At 39.4% G+C, this 23,946-nt stretch overlaps 2 protein-coding genes across 6 annotated transcripts in view; one reads left to right on the top strand and one right to left on the bottom strand.

The window, feature by feature from the left end:
* Positions 1-706: 706 nt before the first annotated feature.
* GSPT1 (G1 to S phase transition 1) lies at positions 707-22,240 on the bottom strand. The gene is made up of 15 exons (XM_027743911.2): positions 21,816-22,240; positions 12,521-12,568; positions 12,087-12,128; positions 11,108-11,335; positions 10,036-10,069; positions 8,552-8,629; positions 7,642-7,822; positions 7,118-7,272; positions 6,034-6,174; positions 5,195-5,288; positions 4,774-4,854; positions 4,218-4,391; positions 3,702-3,791; positions 3,216-3,384; positions 707-2,501 (listed from the first exon to the last, which is right to left on the bottom strand). The coding sequence occupies exons 1-15, from the start codon at positions 22,114-22,116 to the stop codon at positions 2,449-2,451; spliced, it is 1,869 nt and encodes a 622-aa protein (XP_027599712.1). The 5' UTR covers positions 22,117-22,240; the 3' UTR covers positions 707-2,448.
* The window catches only part of TNFRSF17 (TNF receptor superfamily member 17), an 18,704-nt gene continuing 14,515 nt past the window's right edge, over positions 19,758-23,946 (top strand). For 4 of the 5 annotated variants that reach the window (XM_027743921.2, XM_039390119.1, XM_039390116.1 and 1 more), the window contains exon 1: positions 22,611-22,972. The gene's annotated coding sequence lies outside the window, so the exon portion shown is untranslated. Of the gene's footprint in view, positions 19,909-22,610; positions 22,973-23,946 lie in introns of those variants that run through there. The other variant, XM_039390115.1, reaches the window with a different exon arrangement.

Raw genomic sequence — 23,946 nt, 5'->3', positions numbered from 1 at the left:
GGACTATTCAAACACAATGTACTTTCAGCTCTTCTACCCAAAATGCAGCCAATTTGTGCAGATTTATGCCTTACATTTTCATATCAGTGTATTTGCTATAGAATGCAAATATTTTACACCCAAATAAAAACTTCCTACAGGATAGCAATATCTTTAATTGCATAATGTGGATTCTGTTAACAGACAAGGTGACATTAACTGGATTTATGGAAATGTAATCAAATGCACTAGATGGGATGAGTAATGGAAATACTCAGACTCTCTATCTACTGATATTCCAACCCACCAGATGACTATTCAGTTTAATAATAAATACTCAGTCCAGCCTCATAATAATGAGGTTTTAGAATCCCCCATTAAGTTTGTTCAAAAGTGGAAAAATTCTGCTGGAGCATCATGTAGCCTTCAGATGCATTTCAATGCCTTAAAAAAAAAAAGATTTAAAAGATCTAACAATTTAGGAATCTAACTCTTATCTAATAATGGTCTTTGCAAATTTCAAATCCATGAGCTTGCTTCAAGAAAGCAGTCAGATATCTGGAAATCTTAAGTCAGTCCAGAATATGAACAAGACAGTAATTTTCCTTGGCTTTTAATTTCCTCATTAGTTTAAGATCCAAGGAACCGTGGGTTTTGTTCACTTGGTAGGAAAAAAAAAAAGTTGCTTTTAAACCCTGCTTTACCAAAAAAAATAAAAGCCCAGAGATTTGCAGACATAATAAAATTTATTTAAATTCCATGCATTACGGTAGCTACAAGTGTAGTCATATGAAACGGAAGGACAATAACTTCTTCTGTCCATACAATGTAGCTGTAAGTGAAATGAATGGGAGTTCCACAGTTACAAAGAAACAAACAAAACCAAAAAAAAAAAGACCAAAAAAAAAAAAAAAAAAAAAAAAAAAAAAAAAAAAAAAAAAGACCAAAAAAAGGTAAATCTCTTTCAATTTTGAGTTATCTGTGAATTCAGACACAGTCACTAGACTGTAAACTTTTGGGGGAGAAGATGGGCTCACCACAATTGTACAACTGAAAATGTTTAGTTTAAGACAGTCTGAAGAAGCTCTGAAGATACCTTTTAATAATTACTACTAATACTCTGGGAAATGAAAAAAATCCCTTAGCCTTCATCCTAATTGTTAGAATCAGGACAGCAATTGCAGACAGTCCACTTCCAAAGTGCAGCTAAATAGGGTTTTATTATGCAGCTCCTTCAAGTTGTACTGAGTAAGCTTTACTTTGAACCAGTTTTGCTTTAATTCTTCAAGAGAAACTTCACTGGTCCTCATCAGCTTACATTGCTTTTGATATGCAAAAATTTACAGACTGTGCTTGATTCTGACCCTCCCATATTTCGGTATGTGCAAATTCTTAGGGATTTAAATAGTCTGTCTCCCTCTCAGTTCAGACTGATCTTTAAAACAGCAAGGATTATCCAGCCCTCTAAATTAAAGACAGGGTGAACTGAGTAATTTATATAACTGGCACTTTTTAATTGGCCCAGTTCTCCCACAAAATGCAGCTCTTATAAATACTAATAGGCACTATTGCCACAGATTCTCTTATTTTTGCAACTTTCACTGATTTACTGGTTGTTAGCATTTTCTGCAGTTAAGAATTTAACAATGCTGAATTTTATAAAGACACAATACGTACTTCTAGCCTTCAAAATTGACTTACTGTGTCTAGTAATGATGTTAAGTCAACCTAAATTTGCTGAAGTTATTAACAAATGTAAAGCTAATGAAGGTGCCACATTTGCATGAATGTTTTTTTCAATTTTCAGAATGCATTCGACAAAGGGAAGGGGCAAACCTAATTGTTTTAATACAAACTTGGTTGAGTGCCCAATTGCCTCATTTAAAACTGTGTGTGTGGGGAGGCTGAGGAGTTTAGAAAAGTCCAAGTAACCAAACATCTGGGTTACTGGAGAGTTAAAAAGCTAAATGCAACTGCGTTACATCCGGATAAAAAACATTATTCAAAAGCAATTCGAATACCGAAAAAGATTTCAAATTGAATAGTTTATTAACATGGTAGTCATCTTTGTAACATGTGCACACACACTCGCACACTCTGAATGATCTGCCTGGAAAAAAGAGGTCTTAATATATATGCTGGGGGAAATTAAACATTAAAAATCCTTTAGATTTTCATAATTATAGGCAATTATGTCCACATCACTTACAAAGCTATTGCCGAATCTTTCCAAGGAAGCAGAATTTGGGAGAAAAAAAAAAATTTCTTTTTTGGGAAAATTCAACAGTGGCATAGCAGAGCTCTCAATATGAGAAAGCTGACATAATGTGGACCTTTGCTGTGAAATTTGTCTTTGCAAAATATGGGGAGAAGTTTATCAATGGGCAGAAAATAAGAAGGCGGTGTGAAGTAGGCTTTTGCTGAGTCGATTTTCCTCACAGTTTTGTGCGGGGTCATTGAGAAAAATGCTTAGTCCTTCTCTGGAACCAGTTTCAGAACTTTTCCAATTGCAATGGTCTTACCTAAACCAAGGAGACAAACAGCAGAGTTACATTTATTGTGAAAAGGATGTAGAAGTCTCCAAGAACGTGAAAGCTTTCCCCAAAATACAGGCTCTTAAGAGTACTAGAAATCATAGAGAAGAAATTGTTTTATTGTAGCATGAAAGCATCTGTGTATTTTAAAAGCTCGAGAAAATCTTCCAGATAGTAAACCTGCCATTGTCAGAGTCAAGAACATGATGTGGATTGTGGAAAGCCTGCTCTGCACTCATCTAAGGAAAAGGCAAGGCAGAATCACTACCAGCTCTGTAATGATAATTTATTTTAAATGCATCCCACAAATATGTGAGTTTTATCAGGGTGTGCACGAGTTAAAGACCAACACACACAACCCCTCTGATATTTTCTAACTTTCAACAGTGAAACTATGGTATTCATATTGTAGGTGGACATTGCAGGACACATTAAGAAAGCATTGCTGGTAATCTTTCAAATCCAATCTTTTGTTTCACAGTGCACATTTCTGTACATTATTCATCTAAAAGAAAGCTTCCTGTTACCAGCAAGAACTCTGCACAATGACAACAATTTGCTTAGATTTACTTTTCCATTGTTACCCAGAGAGTGATTTCCACTAGATACCAGCATTTTAATACCTCACTGCCATGCATGATGCCCTATTTCAAGCAGCTGTATTTTTGCAGCAGTCAGGAGCTGCAGAGGAAAGAGCCTTACCCTCATCCCTTAAGGTAAAGCGACCCATCTGAGGGAAATCTTTGAATGTCTCAAGGCAGATCGTTCCTGCTGTCCTTAAACGGGCAATGCAAACTTGATCTTGTTTCACAAAACGGGGCCGTGTCTTACTTTTTTCTCCTGTTTTTTTGTCTACCAAGCAGATTAAGGCCTGCACAAGAAGAAAAATTCATAGCTGTGATTGCTAAAAAAGGGTTATTTTTCTTTACAAACACTTACTTACAAATATATATGCATAAAACCTTGCAAGATTTACCACGTAAGAGTCAGTCATGACTTGCCACACTCTTCAGAAAGCTTATGCTGACAGTTACAGCCATTTTTGTTTGTGTTAGGAGACTGACCAAGAATTCTACTCAAACTGAGCTTTGTTGCATTAGTTGCTCTACAGATGTATGTCCTGACAGAACAACTCATCCCAACAACTGGCCTGTCTACAGTCACATCACAACTTCAAATGACACTTACTGTTATCTCAACTTCTTCAATACAGGTGTGGATGTGCAGCACAGCATTATAACCTGGGCAGATAATGGATTTGTGCTCAATTATCACTATCTGCAAAACAATTCAAAATAAGTGCGTTTTTCCTAATTTCAATTATAAAAGAACAGAGAATAATCAAATGCAGAACTATATTAGAAGGTACAGTTGAAAAATATACACACAAAGTTTTGTCAAAGAACCAAAATTTATAAGTTACTAACTTGTTTATAATATGAAAGTAAAAAATTGAAGAACTGGCCTGATGAGATCTTGCTTTCACCATTATAAGCATCCAAAACTTCACCAAAAACTTAATTTCAAAATAAATGATATGATGCCAGTGTTAAGTATATATGTTATTGCTCATTTAGAGATATGGTAGTGAATAAGAAATCTGAACTGAAACTTCAAACTTCTAAAGTTTAGAATTGGTGAAACACAAAAAATATCATCATGTTTTTTACCCCTTATACAGCAATTAAATGCTGGTCTTTGTACCTGGGCATCAAACGTGCGTCCAGAATGACAAAGGTTGTTGAGATCACAGAGAATAAATCCTGGAAGGATCTCTTCCTCTTCAATTCCCTTCAGTCTGATTTTTAGATTTTCACCTGGGGCTACTGAATCGGTTTCTACATCATCAGAAAGGATTCCAAGAACTTCCACATTGTGCTTAAAGAAAGCAAAAATGTAGTTTTGTACTGTGAATATTTTAGTCTGGTACAAAATCATTTTAATATAACAGAATTTCAGTAAATAATTCCACTACAGTTTAAATTCACTATATTCAATTTTGCAAGCTTCAGAACATTTAAAATATGATTTCAAGTCTGATGACTTGTAGTCCAGCAACTGAGTTTCGAAGGCAAAACAACCCAAGTTCTGAATGCTTAGGGAGGGACCATACACACACCCTGCCCCCAGAAACTTCATCCATGGAAAACCTGAGAGCTTAGTGATATCCAACAGAGCAACACAACATTTTTGGAGTAATGAGTATCTTTAAGAATCAAGCTCTTTTTTTAGGGTAGTAAATATCTAAACCTTCCCATACCTTGTTTGGCATCATCACAAGCTGTTGTCCTTTGCAAATAGAGCCCGACTCCAGCTTCCCAAGGACCACAGTGCCCATATCCTTCACAAAAAGAAATCATTACATAAAAATTGGAAATATTTTCCTAAAGAGTCTGCTCTATTTACGATTTAACTCTAAGTTTGATTACTTAGCCCAGTAAAGTTATCTAGCACTGGTATACTTAATGTTTTGGAAACTGTTCTCATGAAAGATTACAGATTTTAAGAGTTTCATATAATACCAAAATTATTTACTTCCCCTTCCCACCTCTATTTTACAGTTGGAAATGTAACATTTGCAAAGAAAAAAAGATACCCTCTAAAAGTACAGTAAATAGTCCATTTACTGCTCTCTGATAACAGCCCGTTTATAGTTTCCATCCTATTATTTTAATTTGTACCTTGTATTTATCCACAATTGGCAGCCTGATTGGTCCATCAACTGAACGGTTGAAGTTTGGCAAATTATCCAGGTATGGAATAAATGGTAATCCACTAAAAGAGCAGAAGGCATTTGTTTCAATTTTGTGAGCACCCTTCCATTTAAAACATTACTCAGAATGGATAAATGCAGTCCAACAAAAGGAATGGTTTTCACTCTCTCATCATTAAGAACAGTGACTTCTAAGACAGTTAAATCTATTTTAACATCCCATCAGTAGTGTCCACTTTACCCCAGCTAACAGATATAATAATATATTACCCAGGAAGTGCATGTTTTTAAGTTACATTACAAGCATATTTTACACAAATTAACTATTCCTTTGAGAATCACAATAGATGTGTACTATATTTTGGAACTACAAAGCTAGGTCCAAATGTGATTTCCATTAATACTTTTTTAAGTCCAATGAACAATACTGAAAAACATGATATCCACTGAGAGACATGGCTTGGCACTAATTATAACACAGCTCCAAGCAAACTTTTCACATCACACAATTACTCATTCCAGCAACATGTCAACTGCAGCATCACTGGCAAATCCAAGTGCTTGGATGGCACTAAACTCACATAGCCACAGAAACACTGCTAATGTTTTACTGATAATCCTCTGCAGGCAGCAAATGCTTTTTGTTGGCACATTGTATGGCTGTGTTCCTGTTGCCCTGATTTATTTCCTCAAGCACTTTAGAACACAACTACAACACATCACTCTATACTACCTCCCACTTCACTGTAGCATTTACTTTGATTGAAATACAGCAAATATTCAGGTGGCTCAATTTAAGATACATACATATACCAAGGACAGAATTCTGACTGTTCTTTAAGGTTTGCTCCAGTCAGTCCTGAGCAGGGCATGAAATGAATATCCTTTTTGGGATTGAAGCCAACTTTCTTCAAAAATGGCACCAGTTTCTCTTTACATTCCTCATATCTATTAAAATGACAAGCAGATCAAGATAAGTTTCACTTATTCCAGCATAAAATAATACTGTACTTTAAAAAACCAACAAACCCCCTGGACATATCATTTTCATCAGTTAAGTTACTACGTGAGCAGCAAGCAAACCTAATAAAGCTTAGTGGCCTATTTGCATCCTCTCTCCAGCCTTCCAGCACAACTTGGTATTGTCTGTTCCCCCTCACTCCTCTGCTCCATAAAGCACCATCTACTTCAATGATGGGGCTGGATAAGCAGCACCACACGGTGCTTTGAGCAGGATATCCAGGCCAACACAGCAGGACAGACCAAGCAGCTGCTGAGGTGGTGCTGCAGCCTTTCACTGTAGTGCTGCCTCGGTCTCCTCCATAAGTTCTGAAGGTTTTGTGCTGTTTATTTCTGGTACACTTCTTCCTCGTGGTTTTGGCTGAATTCAATGTCAGAAGGTTGGGGCAGGACTAAGAGAGCACAAGTGGCCATGCCTGAGTCTCTCAGGAAAGCAGGCTCATGCTCTAAGGTTGCACAGGCCCCCATGGCTTTCCTCAAAAACCTTCACAAGTCTTGGCAGCACACACAGCAAATTCTGACAACTCTGCCAAACTCCACTACTGAAAACCGAGTCAATTCCTCTTTTTAAATTCAGTATAAAGTTTCCAAGTCAACAATTAAACTATGTTAGAATGCATGGATTTGTTAGATAGGTCTGCAAGGATCCAAGCAGATGAAAATGAATGTTTTAAAGTAATGCAGAAGTTCAAGCTTAGTTGAGAGGCGCTGTCCTAGGCACTGTGCTGCTGGTTTTCTGCCATTTTTATAACCTGTCTTTAGTCCACCAGTTTACCATTGTTTCAGCAAAAATGGGATAAAAAATTACTTTACCTAGGGATTCTTTTCAGTGTCTTTCAATGAAGAATAATTTTTTTAATATTAAACTCACCTTTCATTACTCCAGTTTACAGTTGGATCATCCATTTTATTAATAAGAACTATTAAATGTTTTACACCTGCTGTTTTTGCTAACATGGCATGTTCTCTTGTTTGTCCACCTTTCTCAAATCCAGTTTCAAACTCTCCTTTTCTTGCAGAAATAACCTAATTAAAAACATGTATTTTAATAAAAGTTCTACAATTCTCTCAACAGGACAATCAACAATGGATAATACTGCCTTATTCAAAAATAACTTTGAGTAAGTCAAAACTAGTAAAAGCTTTCAAAATGCACTGGTATATCCTTAATGTTACCCATTCATTTTTGCACTGACATAAAGAAATCACATGACATCTGTGGACAATTTTAAGAATCTATTAAGTTACTCCAAAACCCACTCAACTTGGTAAACTTAACATTTAAAGATTCTCCTGTAACTAACCAAAAGAATAAACAAGCAAACAAAAAAAATAAAAATAAAAAGTTGAATTCCACAGTATACCCAAAATAAAAGTATTCTGATTTGTCCTTACCAGCACAGCAAGATCAGCTTGAGAAGCCCCACCAATCATATTTGGAACAAAGCTCTTATGTCCAGGAGCATCTAAAATAGTGAAGTGTTTCTTCTCCGTTTCAAAATAGGCACGACCCACTTCTACTGTTTTACCTTTGTCTCGTTCTTCTTGGTTTGTGTCTAAGGCCCACGAAAGGTACCTAAAAAAATCCCAACCCAAATGCTCTATTTTTGTATTCATTTTTATTAATTTATATATGATTTGTTATCATAAAATGTCTTTTTTTCTGCTCAATTATTCTAACCATGTCACCATTACCAAACTTTAACATTTCCAAGACCAACAGTGCCTTTCATTGACTGTTTTATTCCCTCTATCTTTGATACTTTGATCATATCAACTGCTGTTCCCTCCTAAATATTTTATCCCATTGGCCACTGACAAGTTAGATTTCAGTCAGAATGGCCAGCTCCCAATAGGGGGATGATGGCTGCTTGGTAAAAGGAACATGAGACACCCTTTCTATTCCCCTCTGTCACACATAATACTGTTAGTTCAGGTCAATGCCCATCCCTTGAGTGCTCCATCATTGCTCTATCCCTAAGGAAGTCTTTAGCTTCTCCTTTTCCAGAGCCCTTTGAACTCCACAGCCAAAACCAGAAAGCTTTCAAAAGGGAAATCAATTTTCCAGGAGTTGTTTGAAGGAGAAATCTGACTGCTAAGTGTGCTGTACATGCAGACACTGCCCCCCAAAACCCAACCAACCAAAACACGACAACAAAACCCAAAACAGAGTCCAACAAAAAATCCACCCATGTCAAGAGCCCGAAGGAAGGCAGCCCTACAGGGACAGAGCTCAAATCAGTTCCCCATTTCATTGCAGTGAAAAAAAGAGCAAAGTGTGCTGTTATCTTCAGCAAGTTCATACCATGTTTCTCTGTTTTTTTCTTTAGCTTCTCTTTCATATTTTTCAAGTGTTCTTTTGTCAACCATTCCCGTCAAATACCTAGGAAGGGGGGGGAAAAAAAATGCAATTTTACATTAAGCAGAAACATATTTCCAAGTAGTTAAATCCTTATACAATCCTTACAGATTATTTTGAAAAAATGGAATAGCCTGATGCTACCAGCAGTGGAATTTTTTTTGCACAAAAAGCCACGCCATTATCTGATATGTAAAAGTACACCAGCACCACTTTAGCAGAACTATGAGGAATGTCTTTCAAGTCTAACTGTAAAATGTTCCACAGAGGCAAGTTTTCAAAAGGAATTACATCTGTTAATTTTGATATATTGGATTAGTCTCAGAAACACTTAAGTAAAAATTGTTAAAGAAGGATTTTTTCACATCCCCATCCCATTTCTGAACTGTAAAGGAAAGTAACTTTGGTTTCATTCTTGAAACTGGTTTTTCAAGAGAGAGCTTTCAGTGATAAAAAGAAGCAAGTACTGTAGTTTTATTATATTAAAACATTAATTTTTTTCTCAGCTATTTCTACTTGATCTTTTAATAACATTAATCTTCTTAATTTATAAGGACAATTAAAGATAACAGTAAATAATGGGTTAATGACAAAGTTGATACAAGCACACAATTTTTCCCCCTTACATCAAAGGGATATTGTGCAAAACTGAAAGACCACAGAAAGCTTTAGGAACACAACACATCAGTAGGAGTGTTAAGAACAGGCATTTCCTTGTACAAGGAGAATACTCAGACACATCAGATAATAAAATGCCTATTTGCTCTAGTATGAACTACAAGGTTAAATGCAGCATGACAATTCCAACATTCCAATTTGGTAGAAACAAAACAAGATGAAAATGCCAAGACAAAGACCTCCCACTTTTGCTGAGAATATTATTGTAAAATCATAGAAATACTGAGAGTCAGCAAATAGCATTTATTTGTTCATGTACTGATTTCCATGTTTAAAAACTGTAAAATCTAGCTGCATGTATTTACTTTTATCTCACACTGCAGATATTGGCACATTTTGAAATCAAATTATGTCTGACAATATTTGCACCAGGGAATAAAGATATTACATTTTTTTTAGTCTTCTCGAAAAGGAAAAAATTTAACAAAAGGTATAAAGCAGTTTCACATAGCATATTAAAATAATGAAGAAAAATAGCCACGTTCTATTGAAGTGATTCATGTTTTAAAAATTAATAATGTATGATTTTGCATAAGCTGTTTCCATTAAGTGAAAATCCTAGAGCAATAAAAGTGATCTGCTGGAATTAAGAAGTTCCAAAGACAATAAGTAACTTAATTGACCGGGATAGTAACTTTATACAAGTATTCATCTATGCTGATTAAAGCCACAAAGAAAATATCACTCATTTTAATTGATGGTTTTTAATTCACAAGAAAGAACAGGAAATCTAAAAATTTAAGTTTCCTTACATTATTTGTCCTCCAATAGTTGACTTGCCAGCGTCTAAAAAAAAAAAAATAAAATAAAGTCATGCACAATTTAAAAGAAAATCCTAGAAAAAGAAAACCATTATGAACAAAGTAATCTGATTTAATTCCAAATGATTTATTTTTTAAATCATAATCTAAGTTTTTTGAGGCATCCTGCACCTTTCCTTGTTCCCATAATAATTTGTTGACAATTCAATTACACTGAATTTTGAAAATTCTGTTTTCATACATGCAAATTGAGCATTACCCATAACAAAACCCCTGAACAAGGAGTGCTCCAGCTAAAGCAGGGGTTAAGAGTGTGGGAAGCTCATGCAAAATCCCTTTCCCTGCTTCCTTTATCCCTCGTCTCCAACTTGGGTGGGCTGCTCTTCAACATTGGGATGTACCTCTGCCCACTGCCCCTTTACTTCAGGTGACTCCCTTCTGCATTTACCCAAGGACTCAGCTACAGTGCTTCTAAGGTGATAAGAGACTGTACAAATAAAGGGACAGAATTTATTGTGTACCTTGTGACTTAATAATTCTTCTGTACTTTTGACACCACCTAAGGTTTTCTGAAGCTTGTTGAAACTATTAAATGAGGATATTTTGCTATAAATGCTCCTTTTAACTATGAATTACATTAATCTATTGTTTGTAACTCTGCAATTTTTAGTATTTAGAATAATAGTGTTTGAATCTAACAGTAAGAACCCCTACCCTTTTAATTTAAGTAGAAAAGAAGCACTGCTTTCTGATTTGGTTTTTTAGATCATAAACACATAATCACTTCAGCACTCAATAGGAGCAGGTACTTGAGAAATCATGGACACAGGCACTGCTGTGTCCCAGAGAACACACTCTGCTCTTGCCACTCTACCCCTGAAAGACCTTCTTTACTTTTTTTCATTTTTCCAGAGCAGCTTCATTAGAATGAATGCTCCCATTGCCCTCAAGACACGGTGAACCCACACATCCCTACAAAGAACAGCATTAATTTCTAATCCTCTGAATTCTGGATAACACACAACACAAAGATCCAATTACTTCACACTCACTTCCAACTCACCTACGTGTCCAATGAATACTACGTTTACGTGCTCTTTTTTAGGAGCACCTGGAGGTGCTACAACAGATTTGGGTTTTGGTATTTCCTCCTCCTCTTCCATCATTTCCTGAGCGCTTTCTTCCGAAGGCCCCGCGTCCCCTGTGGGGCCACTGCCAAGCTCTGCTTCACTTGTTTCTTCTTTGTGGTCCCACGACTCTTCTGGGGACATTTCTGTCTCTCCATTTTCCACTGAAAAAAAAAAAAATCAACCAGCCAGATATATTCAAATTGATAAAGAAATTAAAAGCAATTACTACGGGGGAAAGCCCCTACCCCAGAGATGCAACGGAAAGGTTTCAACTGCCCATCTGTTAACATCTTCCTAAAGAAAAGGGGACAACTGCTGCTCGTTCTGAAATTATTAATACTGGGAGCTTTCAAACCAGCTTGTGTGCTGACAGAAGACATCTATGATTCATAGGGATTAAGAAACTTCTGAGTTAACCAGGCAATAATTTCACAAAGAAAAAGCAAATCTGAAGCTCCACTCAGCCCATCACACTGGTCTGAACCCACAGACTCACACTATCATGTGTTTAGAAAGCCAAGGACAGGGACTGTGGTTTAAGTTTGCTCATAAGCCATATCAAAACAATGAGAAAGATACAATTTCCATGTTCTGATCACTCATATTGCTGATCACTTTGAAGTTTTTTGTTAATCACCATTCCACACATATGAATGGGTCTATTTTGTGATATGAAATTATTTTTTTAATACAGCACTAATACTTTTACAGTGTCCAAGTAATCTGATTGCACCTGTCAGCACATACAAGTGCTTGATTATCTCTTTCCTCATCCAAGTATAAAGACACAACACAAAATAGTAAGGACCAAAAATGTAAAGGCTCTTCTATTTCGTTTGCAGAGATTCAGCAAAAGGACTATATAGTACATTATAGTACTACCACAGTGAAAAGGAACAATTCTCATCTTACCAACAGATTCTGAAATTTCCATGTTAACAGCAGCATTTGGACCTGGAGGGAAAAAAAAAGGGGAAAAAAAGGTATCATTAAAGACACACATTTACCATGATAGTATCAAGAAGAGGGAAAGATGGAATGACTAAATTAAAAGGAGGATAGTTCGGATGTTTTGGCATTTGCCAAAATTATTCAATATACAGATTCAATTTCAAAAATTCTGCTTCATGCAAGTTTTATGATCTTCCATAAACCACCTTATGCACCTTGTTTAACTGCCTATAAAACTAAATAACTGCAGATATCCACATTGCCTTACAACACTAGTATGAGGATAAAGATAATGAAGATTGGAAAAGGTTCATAGAGATTTTAAAGAGGAGATTCTTTGTAATAATTTTTAAAAAATGTTTAATGGAGGTCCATCGGAACACAAAAACAACTACCTTCACAAGGGGCTGTCTGCTCCTCTGGAGAAGTCTCTACAGGTGCACCTGGAGAGAAAAAAGTTTAATTTTTAAAATACAGTGATGAAACTAATTTCCAAACTTTGGCACGAAAGACAATCTCCCAACTTTATTGCATGAAGTGTATTGAAAGAACAAACACCTCTCTCCCGCCAAGCACTACTAAACAGCCTCAGAGCACAAATACTGCTGAAGAACACTGCCTACAACTTGTGAAAGTAATACACCAGCTCTAAAACCAGGCCATTTATTGCCCTACACAGAAAGATACACTTAAAGCAAGCAATTTTTCTACACATAATATTTTACCTGCCCACCTTTTTGGGCATGCTGGCTATTTCAAGTTTTAGTGTCTAACTGGAGTTTAAAAATGTCAAAACAGTTTCATTGTATCCAAAGAAACAATATGCCTGTGGTGTCAAAAGTGTTTGGAAAGGCTCTGCCAGCTCCAGCTCACAGGCACATCTACACTGCTACTGCCTCACTTCCATAGAAACACTGAGGAGAAAACTGAACCAAGCTCTGAGGAATAAATTCTTATGATCCTCTGGAGTTATCGGGGTCAAGAAACGATAAACTCGTTCAGATGCTTTCTAAGTTCACCAGTCCTCTTAAACACCATAATATGGTCACATTACTTGGTGGGCAATCTCACCAGTCACGTGCTTATCAAAGCCACAAGTATGGTTTTTCAGATAAATCACTCAACCATGCTAAAATGCACTCATGCACTAAACTATGCGCTGAGGTATAACTAATTATTAAACCTATCAGGAGTGATATGTTCCTATTAGCAATTACACCACTTCGTGTTTCAGGACATTATTCCACACGATCAAGAGGCCTTCTATAATCATCCCTAAAACCTTAACCTATTTAGATTTCTCTTGGTATAAATTCAACTTCATAATTCTTTGAAACAAATTCATTATCTTTTTTTCAGCCACATACCAAATACAAAGCTCTGTTCGGCTGTACTCCAGCTCTCCTTCAATTCAATTATAAACAGAGATCTTAGAGCATCACTTGCTCTATATGCATGATGGGCCCTAAAGATGAAACAAATCCCCTCAAAAGAACAAAACCACACAGAGAAGGACTTCATTCTAAGCCTCTTTGCTTTCGCACTGTTTGCGTATTTGCTGCAGACTCCTCTAAACTGGAGCAGTGCTGGGAGAGCTGGCAGAGGGCCAGAGGACAAAGCAGGCAGGGGGAATGTGGGTCACAGCACAACATCCAGTGGCCAGCAGCAAACTGTGGAGGGGCACAGAGGAGCTCAGGAGGGAACCGTTCCCTGCACTCCTGTGCTGGATCAAATATGAGCTACATGCCCCAAAACACAGGAACAAAATATGAAGAGAATTGTTTAATATAGTAAGTAAGAGCAGAACACAAAGGCAAACTCAATAATTCAAGGAAAACCACTTCACCTTTAAGTTTCAGCTCTAAAACACCTTGGGAATCTTTGGATCACATAAAAATTCTGAATCCAGGTGAGATAGGTTTACTATCCAGGGCTCAATAGGGCTCAATACTGAAACAGGACATGAGAAGAAGTCCAAACTCCACACTGTGCCTGTGGCAAAATGTTTGGACAAATTTGGTGAACTGAAATAACCTTGCTTGTTTTGCCCTTGAGATAAAGAGAAGAAAATACCCTTGTATTGTAAGAAAATACCTTTAAAGGTGAAGGAAACTGAGAAAGGTTCTAAGTAGTCTCTCTAACCCTGATCCCTCCAAAACACTGAAGTAGATATGCAAAGTTTTCCATTTTGTGTTTTCTGCAAGGCAGTAACTAACATCATTTATGCTTAACATAGTTTTTACTATTATCTTAAAAACATCACACCCAGCAAATTAACCACAAACTAGGAAAAAAATCTGTAACACACTTCAAGTTCAGCTTGAACAGTTTAGATTCTCACCTGTGAAAATCATTCAGATAGGAATCTTGTCATATGAGAGGGATTCAAAATATACTTTGTAGGAAATCTTAAAGTCAGCAAATGTCTGAAGTGATGCCTCAAGTTACTGGATTACACATTATAGGCACATTAGATTTTACACAGTATCCTCCACACCCCATCTCTCCCCAAGCCCTAAGTCAAGAACTGCCATTGCAACCTTATTCACAGTATTACATGGAGTGAGTGGTTTATCTTTAGTCCTGCTGAACATCAGAGCCTCAGGACGTTTTTTGGAATATCTTTGTTGTCAATGACAAAGGCAAAAATGGATACACATGCTGCATTTACCTACTGGTACCACCAATGACACTATATAACTCAGTCTTGCCTGAATAAGGCAATTGTTTGGGGGCATTTTAAGTATAAAATTCACTGGAGGAGTGTGCACACTTCCAATAAAGAGTCCAAATTTGCTCAATTTTAAAACATGGTGATTGATCTCTTTAAAATAGAGATCATGTCCTAAAGATATACTGCAAGAACCCACTCTGCCTACTTCGTTCACACAGCCTTCTACTTCAGCTGCTGAGTTTGCTGCATACCACACCAAGTTTTGTACTTACATGCATTTCTGCTGTACAATAACCAAAGCTGCACAGGTAGAACAAATCAGAAATTATCACCCAACCTCTGAAAGTATTGTTTTAAGATAAGAGTAAAATCCAGGAACTTTGCAGCATTAACAGATTAGAATGCTTGTACACAAACAATAGATAATTGCTTTTTAATTACATTTATATTAGAATGTAATAAGTTTTTCATATATCAGATATATACAGCTGGTAAACTAAGAATCAATATTAAAAGAACTGCAGTCAAAATGCCGTATTAAAGTCAAACTCAGGTGCTAAGCAGTAATGACAACTTCCACCTTTCCCCAAAGTGCAGTGTTTACCAGATGCACAGGAAAAGCTGCTCAAGGTCTGCACACAAGGCAGCACTGCTGAGTGGTTACCTGGTAACTCCTCAGCAGCAGGTACCTGAGCCACAATGCAAATGCCTTCACAGAAGTGAGGCATGAATTTGTTGCAGTGCAGGGCACTGCCAGCTCCCAGCCTGCTCTGCTGCTGCAGTGATAAGAACCTGGGCAGGACTGGAACCTCACAACTGGGGTGGACTGGGGGCTTAATGAAACTGTTGGTGCCACGGAGCTTGGAGATTAAAACAAAAAGGGGAAAAAGAAAAAAGGCAAATTCAGTTTGAAAGAAGCATCTCATCTACAAAAGGTCTGTACAGTGAATTTGTTATGGCCCCTCTAATACAGGCATCAAATTCCTTCACAGGAATCCCTGGAAGGGTGAAGAAACACATGACACCCACCTTAGGATTCCCATCACCTTTTTGTATGTGTGATTTGGATACCTGAGTTCAGCACATATTTACACAACAGTCACACAGTCTCAACAGTTTTCATGAATTACATAATAGATGCTTGCACCCCCCCTTTTTTTTTTTGTTAAATGAAAGCATAAATGGAATTACAGCAGAGTAAAAAAATTAAAGTCTGAGTCAAACATACACAGCATGAGAAGCAGAATAAAACAACCCCAAGAGATTCTTAGTTAACAAAAATGCACAGAAAATTACTTTAAGCACAAATAAGTGCTACAGCTGAGCAAAGTATTTTATATTCATTATTTCAGAATATACAGAAAGAAAAGGTTTTCAAGAGTCCACTGTAAGGCAGCTGTTTAAAAGTTAAATCCCAAATTATTTTTTTCTCATCTCTGTCCTGATGCCCCAGTTTCACCAGTGGACACAGAGATGTATGCCCAGTTTTTAAAATATACCAATATAAGAGCAGCTTTAACAGTTTAACATGACTGTAAAATTCACCAAAAAAATTAGCACTTGCTTCATATTCATAGGATTACGTTAGGACCCACCTTTTTCCTTCCCAAGTGAGGACACACCTTAATTTTATCTTATCTAAACCCGACATGCTCCTTAACAACTAAGTCTAAGAAAGCTTATGGGGATTTTCAGAGAATATAATGAAAACCCCTTTTGCTTAAAGGCCAAGTATCTGTGCTCAGTTGATAACTTGATTTTTGAGAGATAATCAAGAAATCAAACACAGTATTTGAACAGTTCAGAACTCCACTCTCTAACAAAGATCTCTCATAACCCAATATTTTTAGTATAACCCATAATTTTAGTATGGCATCACCTGTCCTAAACTAACTTTTGTACCGAATTCCAGACACTGTCATTTTCCTACAGACCTCTTCAAAACAGTCATAAATTTCATGGATTAAATTATGATTGCTTTATTCCTCCATAATAATAATAGAAAACCCCACAAAATCAACCCCCCATCTTTCTATCTTAGTTCATACAATCAGCTGCTTTTCTTGCTTGCGTGTCTCTCATCAGAAAACAGGACAAAGCCCCCCAAATTCCTAAAATGGAATTGTAAAACCAGACTATAAATAGAATCTAAGAACTATCCCAATTTATTTTTGTGTTCATTTTGATAGAGCAATCAAGTTTTAAGAGATAACATCATGCTTTCAAGCACATTAACTGAGTAGCTGGAGCCAGGGTGCCAAACACGTGGTCAGCAGCCTCCTGTCCACAGCCTGTTCCCAGTGGCCTGTCTTTTATGGGAGTCATGCAAGGCCACAAGTGCAATGAATTATTCTAACAGGAGCAACACAATCCTGGCTGCCTTCCTGGGGACACTTCAGATGTAGACAAAGGACATCTGTGCAATACATTGGCACCCTGACTGCATCACGCAGGTGTATTATATCTGATCACCTGGCAAGTCAGTGCCAAGACATCCAGCCTTTCTCTGTTCTAGAAGTGGCTGTGCAGCTCATCTGTCAGGACAGGCTGATACAGAAGAACTGCACTAGACAGTCAAGTGACAACTGCAATCAAGACTTTCAGATAAGAACAATTTCTCCCATATACTGGCATTCACAATACAACACTGATTTGCTGCCATGTGAGCAGTGCAAGCTCCCAGCTCTGAAGTATTAACAGCAGCACTACCAACACCCCACTCGTGAGGAAATCAGCACATGGCTGTTCAAAGGCTGACATGAGCAAACCCTGTCACCCTTTAACACAACAGCTTCTCAAATAGCAGTTTCAGACAAGACTTTCTCAGCAAGTTCACGCACAAAGTGAAATCTCTCAAGGACTGAATTGTTGAAGATTCTGAAAACACAGTCTACAGAGAACAGTGTAAAACAAGATGACCAGCTTTGGGGAACCCAGGGATACAGGTAACTCATCATCCTACTCTGAAAACTACAGGCACCAGAACTGAAACAGAAAATACTGAAACTCCTCCCTGACTGGCAACACGTGGGGAATATATGGATGTCCCAGCTAGCTACAAGGTCAGAAAAAACGAAGGCAGGGAAAACCAGAAAGATAAATGCTATATCCATTTATTTACAGCATTTGAAGGCTCAAGGTGTCCAGCTGCTGGATTGTAACTAAAAGTGGCTACTGCAGGTGAGTGAGGATATTTAGGGAGTGAAGCAAACTGAAGGGCACTGGATCTTTAGCCAGATGTTTGCTTGGCTCAGGACTGTAGGTGCAAGTTGTTTAAACTGTAGTCATTAATAAAGATGTTCAGGAAGTGACTTGAAGAGGTCAAGATTGCTACTAAATGAAGCAGTAGCACTAATACCACTAAAAGGATAAATGCTGGCTTTCCTTACACCGGCTGTTATGAGTCACATGCTTCTTGTTCTTGTTACTTTTGTACTAATGACAGCTTTTTTTCTTACTACAACCACTGCATACTTCAAATCATTGAAGAATTCAGATTGGAAGGGATCCCAGGAAGTTATCTAGTTTAGTCTCCTGCTCCAAGCAAAATTAACACTTTGAGTGAATACTTAAAAAATAATTCTAACAAGAAAAACTAACCTAAAATATAGTAAAGACCATACAAGGAAACTGTGATCAATTTTACCAAGAATTCTGTGAATATTCAAGAACCATGACAAAAATTGAACCACAAGAATGCAGGTTTACACTGCATTTTCAGAAATGTTTTGCTTCTTGCATACCCAAGATCAAAAAAAAAAAAAGTTAGATAACAGAAGTCTTATTAATCAAGGGGTTGGTGTTCACTGTACCCTCCGAACCATGCCTTGAATAAAAAAGCCACCCAAATATAATTACATCTTACATACAACTACAAAATTAGTAAAACACAGCACAAAAATAAGCCAGAGATGCTAAAGAAGAGTGAAGTTGCAAGGGCCAGTTGTGACTAAGAATGTTTAGAAGCCTTAACACAACCACACCTGGCCTTAATTGAGTTGCTGGTCCAGCAGCTGCTACCTACAGAAAGTTCCCCTGTTCATGACATCCTTCCAGTCCCATGTCCAGTGACTGTGTCACAGCCACACCTCGTGCAGACACAAAACAGAGAAGTCTCCATTTCACATTTCCACAGAATCCAACAGAGAGAGATTTGACACAAATGAGTTTGACTTGGACACAATTGATAAAAGCAAGTCCTCACAGCTACAACATTTGGAACATATTGGCTTTAATATGCTGCTTAGGTTCAAAGATGTAAATAACATGCCTTTTACATATAATCAAATGGTAATTTAATTCCATACTAATTCCCAAACTATCTGCAAGCAAAAATTATATTGATGGTAAAGCCAGTTCTTCTCCCTAATATACAATTTCCAATCAAAAGAAAGCATGCATAAACCAGAAGTTTTAAGGTAAAGTACTCAGAATGCAGGTCTCAGGAGTTTCCCAATTTTAGAAAGTTAACATCTTGTTCCCTAAATGGCTTCCAAGAATGTTATTTCTGTGCTCTAAACATAAGGGACAGGAATTTTATTCAAATTACTAGAAACATGAAGTTAGTGTGCATAAAAGGAAAAAACACCATTACACACCACAGCCACACAATGGAATCAGTGCTGTGGAATTTTTTTATATGCCATGGCGCTACCACACATTTATCCTGACCCACAATGCCCTTTGAATTACTGAGGAATTATGACTTGAATGAAACCTCACCAAGAGAAAGTTCCAAAAAGAAAAGCATTATTAGAGTTTAACTTTAAGCCACTGAAGTTAAACTGACACCCAGTTTTTTAGATTTTTTTCCTAACAATCAAGATTAATTTAGATTCTTCCCAGTACAAACCATGTACTGAAGAGTGAGTGTCACAGAACACCTATGGGGAAAAAAGCAAAATGGGTTGCTGAAAAGTAACCTATTCAGCACCATTGTCTAATCACATGTCGTTCTGACTTATTTCCAGAGCAAGCTCCACCTCGTTCTTCCAGCCAGGAAAGTAGTTGTCACCTTATACAAACATCTGCAAGGAGAAGACTGTCAATTACTTTCTGTACCCAAGTACATCAGACACGAAAAAGTACACAACAAGTACAGTCTTCCAGGTAAGAAAGAAAGTTAGTTTTTTATAACTGCACATTTTTGTCTGCCTAAATTTAGGAATATCGAAGTTACTTTTAGAGAAACTCAAAATCCTAAACCTTAAAGAAGGTATAGCATCAAGGTGAATTCAAACCAGGTAGATCATGGCACTATGTAGGAAATGTACTCAGCAACTAAGATGCAAAGAAAAGCCTTCCTGATCACTCCAGATGGCCAGGCAGCTTTCAGTAAAGTCATCTCTAGCTTCTGGAAAGACAAAGCTCATCACAGGCCTCAGAAGTAGCACAAGTGGAACAAAGGACACTGTGATGAAATAAATCTAATGAGCAGGTGAGGAAACGCAGTTTAAATCCTACAAAAACCCCTACCTATAGGAAGCCTCAGAAGGGACCTTACAAAAGTAGCCAGGAGACAAAAACCCACAAAGTTATACTAAAAACATTCAAAACACCAAGAAAGTTTTCAATCACGCTACTGATTACATAGTAAAAAAAATACTTGGATTCAGGTTGCAATATCTGAAAAACGCTGGGATGGATTCTGCAGATTAGTCAAAGGTGCATCACGTGTCCATCATAACCTCAAGGTACCCAGTCTGCCCTTACACCTGTGAACTTAAACATGTATATTTATTCTAAATGGAATCCAAGGGTCTGCCCATGGCTTCTTGAAAGTATATTTTAATGCACTTATATTTTGCCTGCATAGTATATATATGAGCTACAATTTGTGATAAAAATCAGGAGTGCTGAGCAGCACTAGTGAACATATAATCTAACATTTGCTCTACCATCAGAAACAGGTTATAATGTTCTGCTATGAAAATTTTAAACCTTCATATATGAAAGTTATAGTTTTTAGTTGTTAACACCTGATAACTTTAGATACTAGGGAGAGCAAGACTAATTAATGTATTAAAGCAGAACACAATAAATAATAAGCCACAGCCAACAGGAAACAGTGCAAATATAATGTAACGAGTAGTCTCTTTAGTGAAATTAAATTAATAGATAAATATCTAGAACACTAGCTTGATTCATATTATACCAACAGGAATAATTGAAAAAAATTAGAGAAAAAAATAGGAAGGCTTTAAACTCCTTAGCTGCAGGAGTGACATTAAAATGCTACCACAAAGTTAACCAGCATGTCTTATATTTGGAAGGACCTTCAGTTTGGAGCTGGAAATGAAAAAGGAGCTCTCCTTTCATTTCCCATATGCAAAGTAAATCTAGTATAAACATTGGTTGCGTACACAAAGATCCTTTGAAATTAAAGCAGGGTAAATTTCAAGTTATTCCATTCACTGAAGCCAGCTGGACATAACTCCCTTCCCTGCTAATCCTTTATCAGCATTAGGTTGGAAAAAAATAACTACTTGATATAATCCTCAAAAAGACATTTAAGACACATGCGAGCCACTGGTGGCCGAGGCAGTGCTGTTCTCCCCAGCAACACCAAATTTATGACCACCAAAACCTCCGACAACTCCTGTCGTGCTTTGGGCAGGTTTCCTCTCGTCATGGGTGACCCTTTGCGAGCAAAGGTACCAGAGAAACACACAGGGGACCCGCACGCAGCCAGAGCACCCCAATCAGCACCCCCATTCCTGGGCACGACCCCCGCGCCCGGCCCGGCCCCGCAGAGCCCCCGCCACCTGCAGACCCCGCCGGGCCGCCCCGGGCTCGGGGCTCCCTCACCCGCTGCCCCCAGCGCTGCTCCCCGGCTCCTCACGGCCCGGCCCAGCCCCTCAGCGCGGAGCCCCCCGGCCGTGCCCCTCCCGCTGCCGAGACCCTCCTGCGCTGTCGCCCCCCGGTGCCCCCGGTCCCCCCCGGCCCGGCCCGGCGCGGCCCTTCCCCGGCCCCGCGGGCCCGGCGCGCTCCCAACATGGCCCCGGCCCCGCGGGTACCGTGTGGCGGCGGCGGCGGGAGGCCGGGCGGGGGCGAGGGCGGCGGCAGGCCGGGCGCGGGGCCGCCCCGCAGGAAGGACGGCACGAACTCGGCGGCGTGGACGTTGGGCACGAAGGGCTTGGCGTTGACGTTCAGCTGCCGGCTGAAGGCCGCCCCGAGCAGCTCCTGCTGCGCCTCGGCCTCCGCGGCCGGCGGGGCGCAGCCCGGGCCGGCGCCGCTGCCCGTCTCGATGTCCGCCTGGTCCCAGCAGTCGGGGGCCGAGTCACTGCTGCTGCCGCTGCCGCTGCCGTTCGCCTCCATTTTGTGGCGGCCCCACAAGGCTCCGCGCCCCGAAGCGTCTCCCGGGTGAGGGGGGAGCCGGCGGCGGCACCGACTCAGCACTCGCTCCGCCGATTCCGCGTGTGCTCCGCCGCCCCGACGCGAGCGCAGCGTGGCCGCCCGCGGCTGCCGTACCCGCTCCCGGCAGCCTCCCCGGCCGCCATCGCCGTAGTTTTTATCTCCCCGGGGTCTCGCCCCGCCGCACGGCCGAGGCGCGGCGCCAGAACTACAACTCCCATCAAGCAACGCGCGAGCCTATTCGTCCCGCCTCCCTGGGACAGACGGGAAATTGAGTTGCCTGCGTTCTCTGTGCGCGGAGGGACTACAATTCCCGTCAGGCTTCGCGCGCGCCGTGCGTCGCTGCCGGCCCCGCCCCCGCCCCCCTGCAGGAGGGCGCGGACCGGGAGTGGCGCGAACGCGTGAGGGGGACGGGACCGCCCGGCCCGCGGGGACCGCCCTGGTGAACTTCCATCCGTGTAAAACCGCGCCGCGCTCGTCCTGGACAGCACAGGTGCAGAGTGACAGACACTGACAGCACCTGCGCTGCGCCAGGAAAGCGCCCAGATGAACGCTCCCGCACGAAAGCTCCCGCACGTGCTCCTGCGGGATGCCACAGGCAACACTGCTGTACCTGCCCAGCCAAAAGTTGGCAGGATGCGTAAAGTCCCAATTTTGCTAATTCAGCACACTTTGACTTGATTATTATAATTTAAGAAACGATCCAGTTAAACCAGATTCAGCAGGACTTGTTAAATACTGAGGCCCTTGACTGGTGTGACTATTAGAAGTTATTAAAAAAAAAACCCAACCTCGACAAACCTGGAATTATTGCTTGAAGGTAGGTGTGTTTGGAAGAAACAGTGAGGGACAGAGGGGAAACAAGCAGAATTTGGTTACTACTGTGGCAGCATTTCATCTTGTCAGGTTCGGTGTGAGTGTTTATAAGCAGACAGAGCAAGTCCTTGGGAGAAGGGAGTTTCTTGGAGTGCTGATGTGCAAGGACTGAGTCATCTGCAGCAGTATTTGTATTAGAACTCTGTAGGACAGATTACAGAGTTGTTTTGAAACCAGATGGGCTTAGAACTACAATATAAAGGTCTCCATTTGGGACAGAATCCGGTGCAGTTTTGACTGGAGAACACCAAGTCTCCTGAAGGGGCATTTAGGTGACATAATCCTGACACAAGGGCCAGAGGGTTTCTGGCTGCACAGCAGCAGCAACGTGTACACCCTTGGCAAGCAAAAAATTCTACATATGGTGGTAGAAATGTGGGCTTCCAGCTGATCATATCTAGGGAAAACACCACTCTACAGGGCAGCCCTTATAATAATAAGAAGAAAAATATCCCCACTAACACCACAAAAATTAATTTTGGAAGAAAAAGTGTATTTCACACGAGAGACTATACAGTTCTGCTAAGCTGAAGTCTTTTCTTCAAGCAGCACCAAGAGTTTGCCTTCACCAGAGCTGAAAGAATGAGTTTTAAAGACCTTGTGAAAGCCACTCTCTAGTGGTTCTCTGGTGCCGAGCTCCTTGCCAGTTTTAATACACAGATTGCCACAGTTTCTATTGTTCAAATTGAGTATAATTAAGTGAGACTCTCACCTGTGTTACTGTTGTAATATTTAGAATTTTGTTAAACTGCAAGTAAGTTTCTCATCTGTGTGTGGCAATCATGTTTCTGTTTAAAAAACAAACAAAGTAATATAAAAAAGTAATATACAATGAATTGTGTTTGTTTTTGTTTTTGTTTTTTTTTAATACTAATCTTTGCTTGTTAGGTGACATTTATAAACCAGTAGGTGTCTGAT

The sequence above is a fragment of the Pipra filicauda genome, unplaced genomic scaffold, assembly GCF_003945595.2.
Source record: "Pipra filicauda isolate LSUMZ 115617 unplaced genomic scaffold, ASM394559v2 scaffold127_size2900866_pilon, whole genome shotgun sequence".
NCBI lineage: Eukaryota > Metazoa > Chordata > Aves > Passeriformes > Pipridae > Pipra > Pipra filicauda.
The sequence above is the reverse complement of the archived record's forward strand: the minus strand, read 5'-3'. Positions and strand labels throughout refer to the sequence as shown.

Bases quoted from the DNA above. Each gene is read 5' to 3' on its own strand.
- GSPT1 (XM_027743911.2), bottom strand. From the start codon at position 22,116: ATGGAGGCGAACGGCAGCGGCAGCGGCAGCAGCAGTGACTCGGCCCCC. The intron at 12,569-21,815 runs GTACCCGCGGGG...TTTTCTCTCCAG, and splicing joins CCCGCCGCCGCCGCCACACG to GTGCACCTGTAGAGACTTCT. The intron at 5,289-6,033 runs GTATGTATCTTA...CTGCTCTTTTAG, and splicing joins GAATTCTGTCCTTGGTATAT to TGGATTACCATTTATTCCAT.